Source organism: Leptopilina heterotoma, unplaced genomic scaffold (assembly GCF_015476425.1).
Source record: "Leptopilina heterotoma isolate Lh14 unplaced genomic scaffold, ASM1547642v1 Lhet_129, whole genome shotgun sequence".
NCBI classification, from domain to species: domain Eukaryota; kingdom Metazoa; phylum Arthropoda; class Insecta; order Hymenoptera; family Figitidae; genus Leptopilina; species Leptopilina heterotoma.
This window is the reverse complement of record NW_025110847.1, coordinates 737,393-757,440: the sequence shown is the minus strand read 5'-3', so window position 1 is coordinate 757,440 and position 20,048 is coordinate 737,393. Positions and strand designations below refer to the sequence as shown.

General features: G+C 32.3%; 2 protein-coding genes across 2 annotated transcripts; one reads left to right on the top strand and one right to left on the bottom strand.

Moving 5' to 3' along the window:
• The first annotated feature begins 13,023 nt into the window (after positions 1-13,023).
• LOC122512875 lies at positions 13,024-15,534 on the top strand. The gene has a single exon (XM_043628986.1). The coding sequence runs from the start codon at positions 13,024-13,026 to the stop codon at positions 15,532-15,534; it is 2,511 nt and encodes an 836-aa protein (XP_043484921.1).
• A 2,624-nt stretch (positions 15,535-18,158) lies between these two features.
• On the bottom strand, positions 18,159-19,034 carry LOC122512874. The gene has a single exon (XM_043628984.1). It carries the CDS (start codon positions 19,032-19,034, stop codon positions 18,159-18,161), a length of 876 nt encoding a protein of 291 aa, XP_043484919.1.
• Positions 19,035-20,048: the final 1,014 nt, after the last annotated feature.

Here is a 20,048-nt window from a genome sequence, read left to right as displayed (position 1 = left end):
TAATTTTCAGATGATTAGATTAAATAAATTTGGATAAAATAAATTTTTATTTTCGTTTTTACCAAATTTTGATTGTCTGATGGCGTACGGGTGGACCTGCTACTACTAAAATATTGAAATAAAATTCTCTATTCTTCAGGATTGTGTAGGGTTGAGTCCCTACTAGAACTCTGGTAATTTTCAGATGATTAGATTAAATAAATTTGGATAAAATAAATTTTTATTTTCCTTTTTACCAAATTTTAATTGTCTGATGGCGTACGGGTGGACCTGCTACTACTAAAAAATGGAAATAAAATTCTCTATTCTTCAGGATTGTGTAGGGTTCAGTCCCTACTAGAACTCTGGTAATTTTCAGATGATTAGATTAAATAAATTTGGATAAAATAAATTTTTATTTTCCTTTTTATCAAATTATGATTGTCTGATGGCGTTCGGTGTGAGGGTGCTACTACTAAAAAATTGAAATAAAATTCTCTATTCTTCAGGATTGTGTAGGGTTCAGTCCCTACTAGAACTCTGGTAATTTTCAGATGATTAGATTAAATAAATTTTGATTAAATAAATTTTTATTTTCGTTTTCTACCAAATTTTGATTGTCTGATGGCGTACGGGTGGACCTGCTACTACTAAAAAATTGAAATAAAATTCTCTATTCTTCAGGATTGTGTAGGGTTCAGTCCCTACTAGAACTCTGGTAATTTTTAGATGATTAGATTGAATAAATTTGGATAAAATAAATTTTTACTTTCGTTTTTACCAAATTTTGATTGTCTGATGGCGTACGGGTGGACCTGCTACTACTAAAAAATTCAAATAAAATTCTCTATTCTTCAGGATTGTGTAGGGTTCAGTCCCTACTAGAACTCTGGTAATTTTCAGATGATTAGATTAAATAAATTTGGATAAAATAAATTTTTGTTTTCCTTTTTATCAAATTATGATTGTCTGATGGCGTTCGGGTGAGGGTGCTACTACTAAAAAATTGAAATAAAATTTTCTATTCTTCAGGATTGTGTAGGGTTCAGTCCCTACTAGAACTCTGGTAATTTTTAGATGATTAGATTGAATAAATTTGGATAAAATAAATTTTTACTTTCGTTTTTACCAAATTTTGATTGTTTGATGGCGTACGGGTGGACCTGCTACTACTAAAAAATTCAAATAAAATTCTCTATTCTTCAGGATTGGGTAGGGTTCAGTCCCTACTAGAACTCTGATAATTTTCAGATGATTAGATTAAATAAATTTGGATGAAATAAATTTTTATTTTCCTTTTTACCAAATTTTGATTGTCTGATGGCGTACGGGTGGACCTGCTACTACTAAAAAATGGAAATAAAATTCTCTATTCTTCAGGATTGTGTAGGGTTTAGTCCCTACTAGAACTCTGGTAATTTTCAGATGATTAGATTAAATAAATTTGGATAAAATAAATTTTTATTTTCCTTTTTATCAAATTATGATTGTCTGATGGCGTTCGGGTGAGGGTGCTACTACTAAAAAATTGAAATAAAATTCTCTATTCTTCAGGATTGTGTAGGGTTCAGTCCCTACTAGAACTCTGGTAATTTTCAGATGATTAGATTAAATAAATTTTGATGAAATAAATTTTTATTTTCGTTTCTACCAAATTTTGATTGTCTGATGGCGTACGGGTGGACCTGCTACTACTAAAAAATTGAAATAAAATTCTCTATTCTTCAGGATTGTGTAGGGTTCAGTCCCTACTAGAACTCTGGTAATTTTTAGATGATTAGATTGAATAAATTTGGATAAAATAAATTTTTACTTTCGTTTTTACCAAATTTTGATTGTCTGATGGCGTACGGGTGGACCTGCTACTACTAAAAAATTCAAATAAAATTCTCTATTCTTCAGGATTGTGTAGGGTTCAGTCCCTACTAGAACTCTGGTAATTTTCAGATGATTAGATTAAATAAATTTGGATAAAATAAATTTTTATTTTCCTTTTTATCAAATTATGATTGTCTGATGGCGTTCGGGTGAGGGTGCTACTACTAAAAAATTGAAATAAAATTCTCTATTCTTCAGGATTGTGTAGGGTTCAGTCCCTACTAGAACTCTGGTAATTTTCAGATGATTAGATTGAATAAATTTGAATGAAATAAATTTTTATTTTCGTTTTTACCAAATTTTGATTGTCTGATGGCGTACGGGTGGACCTGCTACTACTAAAAAATTGAAATAAAATTCTCTATTCTTCAGGATTGTGTAGGGTTCAGTCCCTACTAGAACTCTGGTAATTTTCAGATGATTAGATTAAATAAATTTGGATGAAATAAATTTTTATTTTCGTTTTTACCAAATTTTGATTGTCTGATGGCGTACGGGTGGACCTGCTACTACTAAAAAATTGAAATAAAATTCTCTATTCTTCAGGATTGTGTAGGGTTCAGTCCCTACTAGAACTCTGGTAATTTTCAGATGATTAGATTAAATAAATTTGGATAAAATAAATTTTTATTTTCGTTTTTACCAAATTTTGATTGTCTGATGGCGTACGGGTGAGGGTGCTACTACTAAAAAATGGAAATAAAATTCTCTATTCTTCAGGATTGTGTAGGGTTCAGTCCCTACTAGAACTCTGGTAATTTTCAGATGATTAGATTAAATAAATTTGGATAAATAAATTTTTATTTTCGTTTTTACCAAATTTTGATTGTCTGATGGCGTACGGGTGGACCTGCTACTACTAAAAAATTGAAATAAAATTCTCTATTCTTCAGGATTGTGTAGGGTTCAGTCCCTACTAGAACTCTGGTAATTTTCAGATGATTAGATTAAATAAATTTGGATAAATAAATTTTTATTTTCGTTTTTACCAAATTTTGATTGTCTGATGGCGTACGGGTGGACCTGCTACTACTAAAAAATTAAATAAAATTCTCTATTCTTCAGGATTGTGTAGGGTTCAGTCCCTACTAGAACTCTGGTAATTTTCAGATGATTAGATTAAATAAATTTGGATGAAATAAATTTTTATTTTCGTTTTTACCAAATTTTGATTGTCTGATGGCGTACGGGTGAGGGTGCTACTACTAAAAAATTGAAATAAAATTCTCTATTCTTCAGGATTGTGTAGGGTTCAGTCCCTACTAGAACTCTGGTAATTTTCAGATGATTAGATTAAATAAATTTGGATAAAATAAATTTTTATTTTCGTTTTTACCAAATTTTGATTGTCTGATGGCGTACGGGTGAGGCTGCTACTACTAAAAAATTGAAATAAAATTCTCTATTCTTCAGGATTGTGTAGGGTTCAGTCCCTACTAGAACTCTGGTAATTTTCAGATGATTAGATTAAATAAATTTGGATAAAATAAATTTTTATTTTCGTTTTTACCAAATTTTGATTGTCTGATGGCGTACGGGTGGACCTGCTACTACTAAAAAATGGAAATAAAATTCTCTATTCTTCAGGATTGTGTAGGGTTCAGTCCCTACTAGAACTCTGGTAATTTTCAGATGATTAGATTAAATAAATTTGGATAAAATAAATTTTTATTTTCGTTTTTACCAAATTATGATTGTCTGATGGCGTTCGGGTGAGGGTGCTACTACTAAAAAATTGAAATAAAATTCTCTATTCTTCAGGATTGTGTAGGGTTCAGTCCCTACTAGAACTCTGGTAATTTTCAGATGATTAGATAAAATAAATTTGGATGAAATAAATTTTTATTTTCCGTTTTTACCAAATTATGATTGTCTGATGGCGTTCGGGTGAGGGTGCTACTACTAAAAAATTGAAATAAAATTCTCTATTCTTCAGGATTGTGTAGGGTTCAGTCCCTACTAGAACTCTGGTAATTTTCAGATGATTAGATTAAATATATTTGGATAAAATAAATTTTTATTTTCGTTTTTACCAATTTTGATTGTCTGATGGCGTTCGGGTGGACCTGCTACTACTAAAAAATTCAAATAAAATTCTCTATTCTTCAGGATTGTGTAGGGTTCAGTCCCTACTAGAACTCTGGTAATTTTCAGATGATTAGATTAAATAAATTTGGATAAAATAAATTTTAATTTTCGTTTTTACCAATTTTGATTGTCTGATGGCGTTCGGGTGGACCTGCTACTACTAAAAAATTCAAATAAAATTCTCTATTCTTCAGGATTGGGTAGGGTTCAGTCCCTACTAGAACTCTGGTAATTTTCAGATGATTCGATTAAATAAATTTGGATGAAATAAATTTTTATTTTCCTTTTTACCAAATTTTGATTGTCTGATGGCGTACGGGTGGACCTGCTACTACTAAAAAATGGAAATAAAATTCTCTATTCTTCAGGATTGTGTAGGGTTTAGTCCCTACTAGAACTCTGGTAATTTTCAGATGATGAGATTAAATAAATTTGGATAAAATAAATTTTTGTTTTCCTTTTTATCAAATTATGATTGTCTGATGGCGTTCGGGTGAGGGTGCTACTACTAAAAAATTGAAATAAAATTCTCTATTCTTCAGGATTGTGTAGGGTTCAGTCCCTACTAGAACTCTGGTAATTTTCAGATGATTAGATTAAATAAATTTTGATGAAATAAATTTTTATTTTCGTTTCTACCAAATTTTGATTGTCTGATGGCGTACGGGTGGACCTGCTACTACTAAAAAATTGAAATAAAATTCTCTATTCTTCAGGATTGTGTAGGGTTCAGTCCCTACTAGAACTCTGGTAATTTTCAGATGATTAGATTGAATAAATTTGGATAAAATAAATTTTTACTTTCGTTTTTACCAAATTTTGATTGTCTGATGGCGTACGGGTGGACCTGCTACTACTAAAAAATGGAAATAAAATTCTCTATTCTTCAGGATTGTGTAGGGTTCAGTCCCTACTAGAACTCTGGTAATTTTCAGATGATTAGATTAAATAAATTTGGATGAAATAAATTTTTATTTTCGTTTTTACCAAATTTTGATTGTCTGATGGCGTACGGGTGGACCTGCTACTACTAAAAAATTGAAATAAAATTCTCTATTCTTCAGGATTGTGTAGGGTTCAGTCCCTACTAGAACTCTGGTAATTTTCAGATGATTAGATTAAATAAATTTGGATGAAATAAATTTTTATTTTCGTTTTTACCAAATTTTGATTGTCTGATGGCGTACGGGTGGACCTGCTACTACTAAAAATTGAAATAAAATTCTCTATTCTTCAGGATTGTGTAGGGTTCAGTCCCTACTAGAACTCTGGTAATTTTCAGATGATTAGATTAATAAATTTGGATGAAATAAATTTTTACTTTCGTTTTTACCAAATTTTGATTGTCTGATGGCGTACGGGTGGACCTGCTACTACTAAAAAATGGAAATAAATTTCTCTATTCTTCAGGATTTTGTAGGGTTCAGTCCCTACTAGAACTCTGGTAATTTTCAGACGATTAGATTAAATAAATTTGGATAAAATAAATTTTTATTTTCCTTATTAACAAATTATGATTGCCTGATGGCGTTCCGGTGATGGTGCTACTACTAAAAAATTGAAATAAAATTCTCTATTCTTCAGGATTGTGTAGGGTTGATTCCCTACTAGAACTCTGGTAATTTTCAGATGATTAGATTAAATAAATTTGGATAAAATAAATTTTTGTTTTCCTTTTTATCAAATTATGATTGTCTGATGGCGTACGGGTGGACCTGCTACTACTAAAAAATTCAAATAAAATTCTCTATTCTTCAGGATTGTGTAGGGTTCAGTTCCTACTAGAACTCTGGTAATTTTCAGATGATTAGATTAAATAAATTTGGATAAAATAAATTTTTATTTTTCTTTTTAACAAATTATGATTGTCTGATGGCGTTCGGGTGGACCTGCTACTACTAAAAATGCAAATAAAATTCTCTATTCTTCAGGATTGTGTAGGGTTCAGTCCCTACTAGAACTCTGGTAATTTTCAGATGATAACATAAAATAAATTTGGATGAAATAAATTTTTATTTTCGTTTTTACCAAATTTTGATTGTCTGATGGCGTACGGGTGGACCTGCTACTACTAAAAAATTCAAATAAAATTCTCTATTCTTCAGGATTGGGTAGGGTTCAGTCCCTACTAGAACTCTGGTAATTTTCAGATGATTAGATTAAATAAATTTGGATGAAATAAATTTTTATTTTCGTTTTTACCAAATTTTGATTGTCTGATGGCGTACGGGTGGACCTGCTACTACTAAAAAATTGAAATAAAATTCTCTATTCTTCAGGATTGTGTAGGGTTCAGTCCCTACTAGAACTCTGGTAATTTTCAGATGATTAGATTTAATAAATTTGGATGAAATAAATTTTTACTTTCGTTTTTACCAAATTTTGATTGTCTGATGGCGTACGGGTGGACCTGCTACTACTAAAAAATGGAAATAAATTTCTCTATTCTTCAGGATTTTGTAGGGTTCAGTCCCTACTAGAACTCTGGTAATTTTCAGACGATTAGATTAAATAAATTTGGATAAAATAAATTTTTATTTTCCTTATTAACAAATTATGATTGCCTGATGGCGTTCCGGTGATGGTGCTACTACTAAAAAATTGAAATAAAATTCTCTATTCTTCAGGATTGTGTAGGGTTGATTCCCTACTAGAACTCTGGTAATTTTCAGATGATTAGATTAAATAAATTTGGATAAAATAAATTTTTGTTTTCCTTTTTATCAAATTATGATTGTCTGATGGCGTACGGGTGGACCTGCTACTACTAAAAAATTCAAATAAAATTCTCTATTCTTCAGGATTGTGTAGGGTTCAGTTCCTACTAGAACTCTGGTAATTTTCAGATGATTAGATTAAATAAATTTGGATAAAATAAATTTTTATTTTTCTTTTTAACAAATTATGATTGTCTGATGGCGTTCGGGTGAGTGTACTGCTACTAAAAAATTGAAATAAAATTCTCTATTCTTCAGGATTGTGTAGGGTTCAGTCCCTACTAGAACTCTGGTAATTTTCAGATGATTACATAAAATAAATTAGGATGAAATAAATTTTTATTTTCCTTTTTATCAAATTATGATTGTCTGATGGCGTTCGGGTGAGGGTGCTACTACTAAAAAATTGAAATAAAATTCTCTATTCTTCAGGATTGTGTAGGGTTCAGTCCCTACTAGAACTCTGGTAATTTTCAGATGATTACATAAAATAAATTTGAATGCAATAAATTTTTATTTTCGTTTTTACAAAATTTTCATTGTCTGATGGCGTACGGGTGAACCTGCTAGTACTAAAAAATTGAAATAAAATTCTCTATTCTTCAGGATTTTGTAGGGTTCAGTCCCTACTAGAACTCTGGTAATTTTCAGATGATAAGATTGAATAAATTTGGATAAAATAAATTTTTGTTTTCCTTTTTATCAAATTATGATTGTCTGATGGCGTTCGGGTGAGGGTGCTACTACTAAAAAATAAAAATAAAATTCTCTATTCTTCAGGATTGTGTAGGGTTCAGTCCCTACTAGAAGTCTGGTAATTTTCAGATGATTACATAAAATAAATTAGGATGAAATAAATTTTTATTTTCTTTTTTACCAAATTTTGATTGTCTGATGGCGTACGGGTGAACCTGCTACTACTAAAAAATTCAAATAAAATTCTCTATTCTTCAGGATTGTGTAGGGATCAGTCTATACTAGAACTCTGGTAATTTTCAGATGATTAGATTAAATATATTTGGATAAAATAAATTTTTATTTTCGTTTTTACCAATTTTGATTGTCTGATGGCGTACGGGTGAACCTGCTAGTACTAAAAAATTGAAATAAAATTCTCTATTCTTCAGGATTTTGTAGGGATCAGTCCCTACTAGAACTCTGGTAATTTTCAGATAATAAGATTAAATAAATTTGGATAAAATAAATTTTTGTTTTCCTTTTTATCAAATTATGATTGTCTGATGGCGTTCGGGTAAGGGTGCTACTACTAAAAAATAAAAATAAAATTCTCTATTCTTCAGGATTGTGTAGGGTTCAGTCCCTACTAGAAGTCTGGTAATTTTCAGATGATTACATAAAATAAATTAGGATAAAATAAATTTTTATTTTCGTTTTTACCAATTTTGATTGTCTGATGGCGTACGGGTGAACCTGCTAGTACTAAAAAATTGAAATAAAATTCTCTATTCTTCAGGATTTTGTAGGGATCAGTCCCTACTAGAACTCTGGTAATTTTCAGATAATAAGATTAAATAAATTTGGATAAAATAAATTTTTGTTTTCCTTTTTATCAAATTATGATTGTCTGATGGCGTTCGGGTAAGGGTGCTACTACTAAAAAATAAAAATAAAATTCTCTATTCTTCAGGATTGTGTAGGGTTCAGTCCCTACTAGAAGTCTGGTAATTTTCAGATGATTACATAAAATAAATTAGGATGAAATAAATTTTTATTTTCTTTTTTACCAAATTTTGATTGTCTGATGGCGTACGGGTGAACCTGCTACTACTAAAAAATTCAAATAAAATTCTCTATTCTTCAGGATTGTGTAGGGATCAGTCTATACTAGAACTCTGGTAATTTTCAGATGATTAGATTAAATATATTTGGATAAAATAAATTTTTATTTTCGTTTTTACCAATTTTGATTGTCTGATGGCGTTCGGGTAAACCTGCTACTACTAAAAAATTGAAATAAAATTCTTTATTCTTCAGGATTTTGTAGGGTTCAGTCCCTACTAGAACTCTGGTAATTTTCAGATAATTAGATTTGTTAAATTTGAAAGAAATAAATTTTTATTTTCGTTTTTACCAATTTTGATTGTCTGATGGCGTTCGGGTGAGGGTGCTACTACTAAAAAATTGAAATAAAATTCTCTATTTTTCAGGATTGTGTAGTATTCAGTCCCTACTAGAGCTCTGGTAATTTTCAGATAATTAGATTAAATAAATTTGGATAAAATAAATTTATATTTTTCTTTTTAACAAATTATGATTGTCTGATGGCGTACGGGTGGACCTGCTACTACTAAAAAATTCAAATAAAATTCTCTATTCTTCAGGATTGTGTAGGGTTTAGTTCCAACTAGAACTCTGGTAATTTTTAGATGATTAGATTGAATAAATTTGGATGAAATAAATTTTTATTTTCGTTTTTACCAATTTTGATTGTCTGATGGCGTTCGGGTGAGGGTGCTACTACTAAAAAATGGAAATAAAATTCTCTATTCTTCAGGATTGTGTAGTATTCAGTCCCTACTAGAACTCTGGTAATTTTCAGATGATTACATTAAATAAATTTGGATGAAATAAATTTTTATTTTCGTTTTTACCGAATTTTGATTGTCTGATGGCGTACGGGTGGACCTGCTACTACTAAAAAATTCAAATAAAATTCTCTATTCTTCAGGATTGTGTAGGGTTCAGTCCCTACTAGAACTCTGGTAATTTTCAGATGATTAGATTAAATAAATTTGGATAAAATAAATTTTTGTTTTCCTTTTTATCAAATTATGATTGTCTGATGGCGTTCGGGTGAGGGTGCTACTACTAAAAAATAAAAATAAAATTCTCTATTCTTCAGGATTGTGTAGGGTTCAGTCCCTACTAGAACTCTGGTAATTTTCAGATGATTAGATTAAATAAATTTGGATGAAATAAATTTTTATTTTCGTTTTTACCAAATTTTGATTGTCTGATGACGTTCGGGTGAGGGTGCTACTACTAAAATATATTATTATATATAATTTTAAAAGTTTAATAATTATAATAGTTTATTAAATATAATTAATAAATCTTCTTTTTAATAAATCAAAATAAAAATTAATGTTTTAAAGTATTAAGATAAAATTTCAAAAAATACAAAATGTCAATTTTTTTATGAAAATCTAAAATATTTATTATTTCTATAAATATTGATAAAATATATACTTTATATACATGAATCGATTCGTTTTTATGTCAGGAATGAGTAGTATAGCTAGGGGGGTTCTGGGGCAGGTTCTGATCTCGGCTAAGTACCTACGGTCGGTAATGTAGATTTCTACTTTATCATCAGTCGGTAAGGTAGGGACCTGACAGAAATCTTGACTCAACCGATAAGGTAGGAATCTGTTTTACCGACCGAGTGTAGTTCCTGCTGCCACTGCTAGATGGCGCCACTAGCGAATTCAAACTTGCTTGGCGGGAAATTTAAAAATTTAATTTCAAACTTTCGAGTGGCTTACAAGGGGTTCTCTGTTTTACCGACCGAGTTAATTTAAACTTAAACCGCTAGATGGCGCCACTAGCAAATTCAAATGTGCTTGGCGGGAAATTTAAATTTTTACATTCATAGCTTTAAGTGGGTTAAAAGGGGTGCTCTGTTTTACCGACCGAGTTAGTTCCGACTGCCACCGATAGATGGCGCCACTAGCGAATTTAAACCTGCTTGGCGGGAAATTTAAAATTTTATTTTTTAACTTTCAAGTGGGTTTAAAGGGGTGTTCTACCTTACCGACCGAGTGTAGTTCCTGCTGCCACCGCTGGATGGCGCTACTTGCGAATTCCAAACTTGCTTGGCGGGAAATTTAAAATTTTATTTTTAAACTTCCAAGTGGCTTACAAGGGGTTCTCTGTTTTACCGACCGATTTTTTTAGTTCTGGCTACCGCCGACAGATGGCACCACTAGCGAATTTAAACCTGCTTGGCGGGATATTTAAAAATTTATTTTCAAACTTCCAAGTGGCTTACAAAGGGTTCTCTGTTTTACCGACCGATTTTTTTAGTTCTGACTACCGCCGACAGATGGCGCCACTAGCGAATTCAAACCTGCCTGTCGGGAAATTTAAAAATTTATTTTCAAACTTCCAAGTGGCTTACAAGGGGTTCTCTGTTTTACCGACCGAGTTAATTTAAACTTAAACCGCTAGATGGCGCCACTAGCAAATTCAAATGTGCTTGGAGTATAACGTAAGTAATATAATATAATATAATTAATAAAATATAGTAAAATATAATATAATTAATAAAATAGAGTAAAATATAATATGTTTAATACAATATAGTAAAATATAATATAATTAATATAATATAAACCAAGGCCACTTCCATCACCAGAGCCCAGGGTGAAGATGACCAAGGCCAGGACGCATTCTCTTGAGCCTAGGGTGGAGACGACACTACCGCTATCCCGGGCGTATTATAGTTAATATTCATAATAATATTAATTAATAAAGTATGTATTTATTCTGCGCATGCGCGAATTGGTGGGGAAAATTTAAGAGTGGGATGCGTGATAGGTTGGAGTGGGGTAAATGGTCTAGTGCGCATGCGTGAAAGGTTGGAGTGGGGGTAAATGGTCTAGTGCGCATGCGTGAAAGGTAGGAGTGGGGATTTCGGGGTATATATTCAGGGATTTTGGTGAGTTTAGTCAGTAGCTGTTCTGTTCACAGGTTCAGCGGTTCCAACAGCAGCAGCAGCAGATTCCCATTGCCACTACTAACTGTCTTTTTTGTTATATTTACTGTCTTTTTTGTTACATTTATTGTTATATTTACCGTCTTTTTTGTTATTTATATTTACTGTGTTCTGTGTTTATTGCATTTACTTTGTATTGATTTTTAGGTTAAGTTCTTTAGTTTGTAAGTTCGTTTTGTTTAGTATAAGTATTTTAGTTTGTAAGTGTGTTCTTTTGTTAGTTTGTAAGTTCGTTCTTTTGTTAGCTTGTAAGTGTGTTCTGTTTAGTTTGTAAGTGTGTTAGCTTGTAAGTGTGTTTCTTTTGATTTCAGGTGCAGAGATGAAGCGGAAGGCGACGACCACCGATGGACCACCACGTAAGTATCCGAATTACGGTACTATTCTCGACGAGAGTGACATCACTGTCACCCTCATTAAAGAAGCCCTTGAGTTGATACCTTATTTAAGTAACGTAAATGAGAGACGCTCTTTTATCGAACGATGGGTTGTAGAATGCTCACAACATGAAAACGTGTTATCAAGCATTCTTAAATCGATGTACTTTACACATCAAAAGCAAAGATGTGTAAGCATTCTACAATCCATCATAAGGTTTCGCGCATTGTTTGAATCCCACGTAATAGATGGCGCTGGAATCGGTGACCCAGACATTAAGAAACGTGTTCGCTGGGCAGAGTGTGAGAGTGCTTTCGCGTGTAGACTGTACACTAATATGGTCTTGAACCTAGTACACGTCGATGTAAGCTCGTTTTTAAACGATGCGTCCATACTGTTTCAGGACCACATTAGAGGTGCCTTAAATAAAAATGGACCTATTGTAGTGTATGGTGTTCTCATCGCCAATTTTAAGAGGGTTGAGAATGATGTGGAGGTTGTTAAGCCTATTCCTTTTGGAACCAAGGCCAACAGCATCTTTCCCACAACCCTTTTAGACGATTGGTTTGATGAGAACATCAAACATCCGATTTTGCACAGCGTCGAAGAGTTCTATGCAAAGGGTTCAAATTGGAACCTTCAATCAATCATAAGATTAGAAATAAATGTAAATAAATATAATCCAATGCGTGCAAGCTCTTACATTGATTTACCGATAAAAATAAAAAATAAACATGCATGTATTAACGTGCAAAATAATGACAATGAATGTTTTAAGTGGGCGGTATTGTCAGCCTTACACCCAAATGTCTCCGATCCTAAACGTGTGTCTAGTTTTAAAGAATTTAAAGATGAATTGAACTTTGAGGGAATTGAATTCCCAGTGACGCTTAAAAATATCCCGAAATTTGAAAAGCTTAATGATGTTTCGATTAATGTGTACGGTCTATCAAAGAGCTATGGTAACTTTACGGTACACCCTCTCCATCTCACTGCGGAAAAAAGAGATAAGCATGTAAATCTCTTGTATGTTGCCGACATGTATGCGGATGAAAATAATGATGATAATACTGTATTGTATGACAACGATGATTTTATGAACTTCCATTATGTATGGATTAAAGATCTGTCACGCCTTGTGTCTACACAGTTGTCTAAAAAGAAATGTAAAAAACATATCTGTGACCGCTGTTTACACTACTTTTCATCTGTAGATAGATTGAATGCACACATCGAAAATTGTAAAAAATGAATGAGTGTAAAATTAAATTACCGACGCCTGACAAGAGTCTGATCACATTTAAAAATTATAAGAATAAAGAGAAAGTACCGTATGTAATTTACGCCGACTGCGAAAGTCTACTTCTTCCCGCCGATGAAGATGTAGACAATTTAAGTAAAACTGAAGTATTCCAGCGCCACAAATTGTTAAGCATCGGCTATTATATAAAATGTAGTTATGACGAAACATTATGTAAATATGTACCATGTCCGAAAAATGAATCTGATCCTGCTAAATGGTTTACTGAGGAATTAAGGCAATTATCTGAAAAAATTGATAATGTATTTAAAAATCCGATACCAATGAATGCCTTAACTCCTCAAGAAATCAGTGACTTTAAGCGAGCGACAATATGTCACATTTGTCATCAGAAAATACCGGCAAGCGAAAAGAAAGTCCGCGATCACTGTCACCTTACTGGCAAATATAGGGGTGCTGCCCATGAATCGTGCAATCTAAACTACCAAGACTGTCAAACAATTCCCGTGGTGTTCCACAACTTAAGTGGTTACGACGCCCATTTTATAATTCATGCGATTTCTACGAGCTTTGAAGGAAAAATTGACCTCCTCCCCATTAACAAAGAGAAGTACATCTCTTTTACTAAACATGTCAAGGGGAGTGAGGTCAAATTTCGATTCATTGACTCATTGCGATTCATGGCAGCATCCCTAGAAAAACTCGCATCGTACCTAGACGAGTACAAAATCGTCAACTCCGTTTTTGCCAGTACGGTGACAGATCCGGATAAAATAAAATTACTAACGCGTAAAGGTGTATTCCCCTATGAGTACTTTGACTCGAAAAGTAAGTTAGACGAAACCGAATTGCCCCCGATCGAGAAATTTTATAGTACGCTTTATGATGCCGGTATTTCTGATGACGAGTATGCGCATGCGCAAAATGTATGGACCGAGTTTGACTGTAAAAATCTATATGACTATGTCCATTTGTATATGAAAACTGATGTACTGTTACTTGCGGACGTCTTTGAAAATTTCCGAGTAGAATGTGTAAAAGCGTACGGGTTAGATCCTGCCCACTACTACACAACCCCCGGTTTAACTTGGGATGCTATGCTCAAGTACACGAGCATAGGATTGCAACTTATAACTGACATCGATATGATTATGTTTGTTGAGTCTGGTATTAGAGGTGGCATTAGCCAATGTTGCAACCGATATACTAAAGCAAATAATCCGTATATGGAGAAATTTGACAAAAATGAAGATACAAGCTATATTATGTACTTCGATGCCAATAATCTATATGGCTGGGCAATGGCTCAAGCGCTCCCTTATGGCGGCTTCAAATGGGTTGATAATGTCGACAACTCCTTCGATTTTAATGTGCCTGACGATTCACCTGTTGGGTACATACTCGAAGTTGACTTGGAGTATCCTGAAAATCTCCACGATACTCACAAAGATATGCCATTTTGCGCAGAAAATGCGAAACCACCCCTCTCGAAACAGGAGAAATTATTAACAACTCTCCAACCAAAAGAAAAATATGTGATCCACTACCGCACTTTAAAACAAGTTGTCGCCAACGGCATTAAGCTTGTTAAAATTCATCGAATCTTACAGTTTAAGCAATCAACATGGCTTAAACCATATATAGACTATAATACGATGATGCGAACCAACGCCAAGAATGAGTTCGAGAAAAATTTGTTCAAGCTCATGAACAATGCGGTATACGGTAAAACAATGGAAAATGTCCGTAAACATGTCGACATTAAGCTTGTCACCCAATGGTTTGGCCGCTATGGAGCTGAAGCCCTTATTTCTCGCCCGAATTTCCATAGTCGAGCGATATTCGACGAAAATCTGGTTGCCATTGAACTGCGTAAAACCGAGGTACTACTCAACAAACCGATCTATGTGGGGTTAAGTGTGCTCGATGTTTCCAAAACGCTTATTTACGATTTTCACTACGGGTATATGTTAAAAAAATACGGCGACAATTGTAAACTGATGTATACCGATACAGACAGTCTAATCTACGAAATTAAATGTAAAGATGTCTACAATGACATGAAAAATGACATCCAAAAGTTCGATACGTCAGACTATCCCGCAAACAACGTGTACGGCATTCCGCAAGCCAACAAAAAGATTCTCGGTCTAATGAAAGACGAATGTAACGGCAAGATCGTTACCGAATTTGTTGGCTTGCGGAGTAAGATGTACAGCGTACGGGTTGAAGGTAAAGACATTATTAAAAAAGCTAAAGGCATTAAATCCGGCGTTGTTAAAAAGAGTATTCACTTTGATGATTATGTAAAATGTCTGAGAGATTTTGACATTCAAACTCGAACGCAATATAACATTAGATTGCGGTTACATAATGTCGAAACTGTAAAACAGATAAAAGTAGCCTTAAGTCCGCAAGACGACAAACGATATTTGTTACCGGGGAGTACTGACACTCTACCGTGGGGACATTATGCGATCTTGAAAATCGACGAATGATTTTGTAAAACATGATTGTAAAAAAATAAAAGGTTTGTTAATAAATAATGCAATTATATACAATTTCCATGTGTTTTTATTTAAAAAATCCTTCCATATATACATAATAACATATGATTAAAACTTATATTAATTTAAATGTGCAAATCGCCCCTAGTAACTTAACGCAAATGCCAATCAGCCAGCAAAGCAATCAAAGATTAATGTTAGCGTAGAATCTCTTTATAAATCAAAACTACTTCCAACAACAGACCTTTACAATGCCAGTGCCAACTGATTTAATATTGATTCATTACTGATTCATTGTTGATTCATTATTGATTCATAGTTGATTCATTATTGATTCATTGTTGATTCATTGTTGATTCATTATTGATTCATTGTTGATTCATTATTGATTCATTGTTGATTCATTATTGATTCATTAATGATTCATAGTTGATTCATTATTGATTCATTGTTGATTCATTATTGATTCATTGTTGATTCATTATTGATTCATTATTGATTCATTATTGATTCATTGTTGATTCATTATTGATTCATTAATGATTCATAGTTGATTCATTATTGATTCATTGTTGATTCATTATTGATTCATTGTTGATTCATTATTGATTCATTAATGATTCATAGTTGATTCATTATTGATTCATTGTTGATTCATTATTGATTCATTGTTGATTCATTATTGATTCATTATTGATTCATTATTGATTCATTATTGATTCATTGTTGATTCATTATTGATTCATTGTTGATTCATTGTTGATTCATTATTGATTCATTATTGATTCATTATTGATTCATTGTTGATTCATTGTTGATTCATTATTGATTCATTATTGATTCATTAATGATTCATTGTTGATTCATTATTGATTCATTATTGATTCATTGTTGATTCATTGTTGATTCATTATTGATTCATTATTGATTCATTAATGATTCATTGTTGATTCATTATTGATTCATTGTTGATTCATTATTGATTCATTGTTGATTCATTATTGATTCATTATTGATTCATAGTTGATTCATTGTTAATTCATTATTGATTCATTGTTGATTCATTATTGATTCATTATTGATTCATTGTTGATTCATTATTGATTCATTATTGATTTAATGTTAATTAAATTTGGCACTGGCAGTGTAAAGGTCTGTTGTTGGAAGTAGTTTTGATTTATAGAGAGGTTCTACGCTAACATTAATCTTTGATTGATTTGCTGGTTGATTGACATTTGCGTTAAGTTACTAGGGACGATTTGCGAATAATAGATTATACATTTGCTTTATCTTCCCACGTATTGTGAGAATTATCAAAGCCAAGCCATTTGACAAGAACTTTGTTTCCACGTGTCTTGAGAATTTTTTCCACAAGATAAATATCTGAATATTTTACTTTAAGAAGTTCCTCTTCATAAAATCCTCCGCTGATGGGTTGATCTTGGTAATCCTTGAGCTTGTAAGTCACTAGTTGAGTTGATACAACTTGATCCACGGTGAATATTTCTGTTGTCCAATTGGGTGTATATCCTTTCTCAAAAACGTTTTTATATTTGCTTACTCGAACTTTGTCACCAATTTTATACTTTGGTCGTCTTAAAGGAATTTTTCTCAGTTTAGAGATCCTTTCTTTTAAAATTTCAACGTCTTCTGAAGTAACATCTTTAGGCTTCATTCCAATTGTTCTATGTTTTGTATCATTATAGTTGGAAATAAGAGTAGGCAATATATCATACCACTTGTAATTTCCTCGTAAACTAAATTGCATCCACATTTTTCTTTTTAGTGTTCGATTAAACCGTTCAACAATAGAAGCCTTCATATTACTGTATGTTGAGTAAAAATTTATTTTATACTTTTTCATTAATGCTTCAAATTGTGAGTTATAGAATTCTTTTCCTTTGTCACTATGCAAGTTTTTTGGTATACGTTTTTTAGCAAATATAGATTGCATTGCATGAGAAACATCTTTTCCATTTTTACTTTTTACTGGAACAGCCCAACCATATTTCGAAAATATGTCTATAACTGTTAGTAAATACTTGAAACCTTTATTTATTCTTGAATAAGGTATCATTTCTACTAAATCTGCTTGCCAGGTCTCATCAATATCACGCATTTCAACTCGCCGTCGAGGATAATTTTTTCTAGCCTGAGTATGAAGTTCATTCACTACTGTTAATTTTTTGTTGTTCATTCTCAAGAGCACTTAAGCGAGTATCCAGTTCACTAATAATTTCAGCTGTTCGATAAGATAAGTCTTGATTTATATCTTTTTCAAAATTTTTTATCTTTTCTGTAATAGAGTCTTCAAGAACTTTTAGAAATAAGTTGTTATTGTCCACCTCTGATCTAAGTGAGGCACTAGCTTCATACAATAAACGCACTTCGTGTTTTATCATATGTCGTACAAGTTTTAAATTGACAGCGTCGTTTTCTTCTTCAGCGTTAGCAAGATTACAGAGTTTTCTTCCTTCAACGTCAAAGTTATCTTGAGAATTAAGTTTAAAACCAACTCCAGGAGGCCCTCGTCTTGCTGATCCTCTTTGATTGAGAGGATGTCCGAACACGTTAATGCTCATTGTTGAAATGAATGATATTTGCTAAAACATATCTTAATATATAATTTTAGCTTCACGTAGTTCCTCAATGATAGACATGATTTCATTATTGTGACTAGGATTTCCAGCAGCTTCAGAAGCCATTAATAGTCTAAGACGGTCAACCAACTCATTCGGATCATCCCAATAGATATATTCTCGTTGAAAATTTCTGTTTGTAATCATAAATTTAGGTAATGAACTACCGCTTACAGATGGCTGTTTGGTAGGTGTTCGAGGGAAGAATTGAGATATAAAATTCAAATACTTGTAACTCTTATCTGTACGTATAGATTCAGAGGAACTGTACTTCTTTTTGTGTGCATTAGTAGCAATCAGAATCTCTTTATAGTTTCTTTCATCAGCTTCACTTATAAACGATCTGGTAGGTTTACTTTTGAATAAAAGTTCAAGTAATCCAGGTGTTTGAAGATATCGTTTATCACCAATTTTAACAAACTGATCTTCAAGAGTTATTGGTGAATCACCAATCATAAGTGATCCATCACTTAGCTTACGTATGCCGTATGTTGAATCTAAACATTGCTTTCTATTATGATTTAATAAGTATAGAAATTTATTACTTATTTTATCATCATCTGGAGATTTTTCAGTTTCACTTTCATAGTTTATGCTATCATCCTCTTTCTGCTCTTTCTTTTCAACCTTAACATTTTCAATCTTGACATTTTCATGTTCACTGTCTGTCAAGTTGATAATTTTTTGTAAGGGTTGAATTATCGGTTTGAAAGTTTCATTCAACACATTTTCAGCTTCTTCTTTTCCTAATTTTAACATACGATGTTTTCGCCTAATTGCCTCACTAGCTTTAGCAATTTGATGAAGATATTCTTTTTCTTTATGAAACATGTTATTATTACAAGGTTTCATATTGAACTAACAATATTTTAGAAATGATCTTATATTTATAGTGTTACAAAGCTATCAAATCCTTTTCTATATCTTCCATCATTTAAATCAGAATCCTTATCAATTACTACAAATCCATATTTGTCTGAATTCCAACATGTTGAACATAATTCTCGAAATTGATTAAATGTCATGTCAGTATTAACATGATCATCATAAACATGTCTTAAATTTTTCTCATCTTGACGAAAAAGAACTAGTAAATTAACATTATCACGTACTAAATGTTTAGGAACGCGGGCATATGTTTGACAAAGATAAAAAGAATCAACATCAACATGTCTACCCATGCAAAAGAAAAGAATGTTTAGAAAAAGAAAAAAAAAGAATGTTTAGGAACGCGGGCATATGTTTGACAAAGATAAAAAGAATCAACATCAACATGTCTACCCATGCAAAAGAATGCCCTTACATTATCTTGCTTCTCGCAAGCAATATCATCAAATATAAATATTGAATTCCGTTTTGCATCTTTAGGAGTAATGACTTCTTCATGCTCACTAAATGGTAAATACTCTACTCCTTCAACATTACTTACAACTTGTTCCAAGAATTTATACTTGGGTTGATGTAGAGACTTTGAGTACAAGTAAATATTATCAAATCTAAGACCATTAGGATGTAAAATTAAAGAAAGCAGTACATTTGTCTTTCCACAATTTGATAATCCACAAAAAATAGCTCGAATACTACCTGATAACAAGCTACCATGACGCTTCAATTTCTTGTCTTGTTGTTCAACAATCGAGTCTAGATTGACGACTGGCAGCTTGTGAAGTTGTTCCTTGAACCGCATCCTGATTTAGACTGCCGCTAAAGGTATAAATACAGCGCTTATATAGCTCACAAGTCATTCTAATTTTAACTTTCACAGAGTAAGGTATGATTATATATCATCACTCTCGAGGAAAAGGTTTAATTAATAAACTTATAAACAAGTTGCCATTTGAATTACATTTGCCAGGTTATCAATAT

Bases quoted from the DNA above. Each gene is read 5' to 3' on its own strand.
- LOC122512875 (XM_043628986.1), top strand. From the start codon at position 13,024: ATGAATGAGTGTAAAATTAAATTACCGACGCCTGACAAGAGTCTGATC.
- LOC122512874 (XM_043628984.1), bottom strand. From the start codon at position 19,034: ATGAAACCTTGTAATAATAACATGTTTCATAAAGAAAAAGAATATCTT.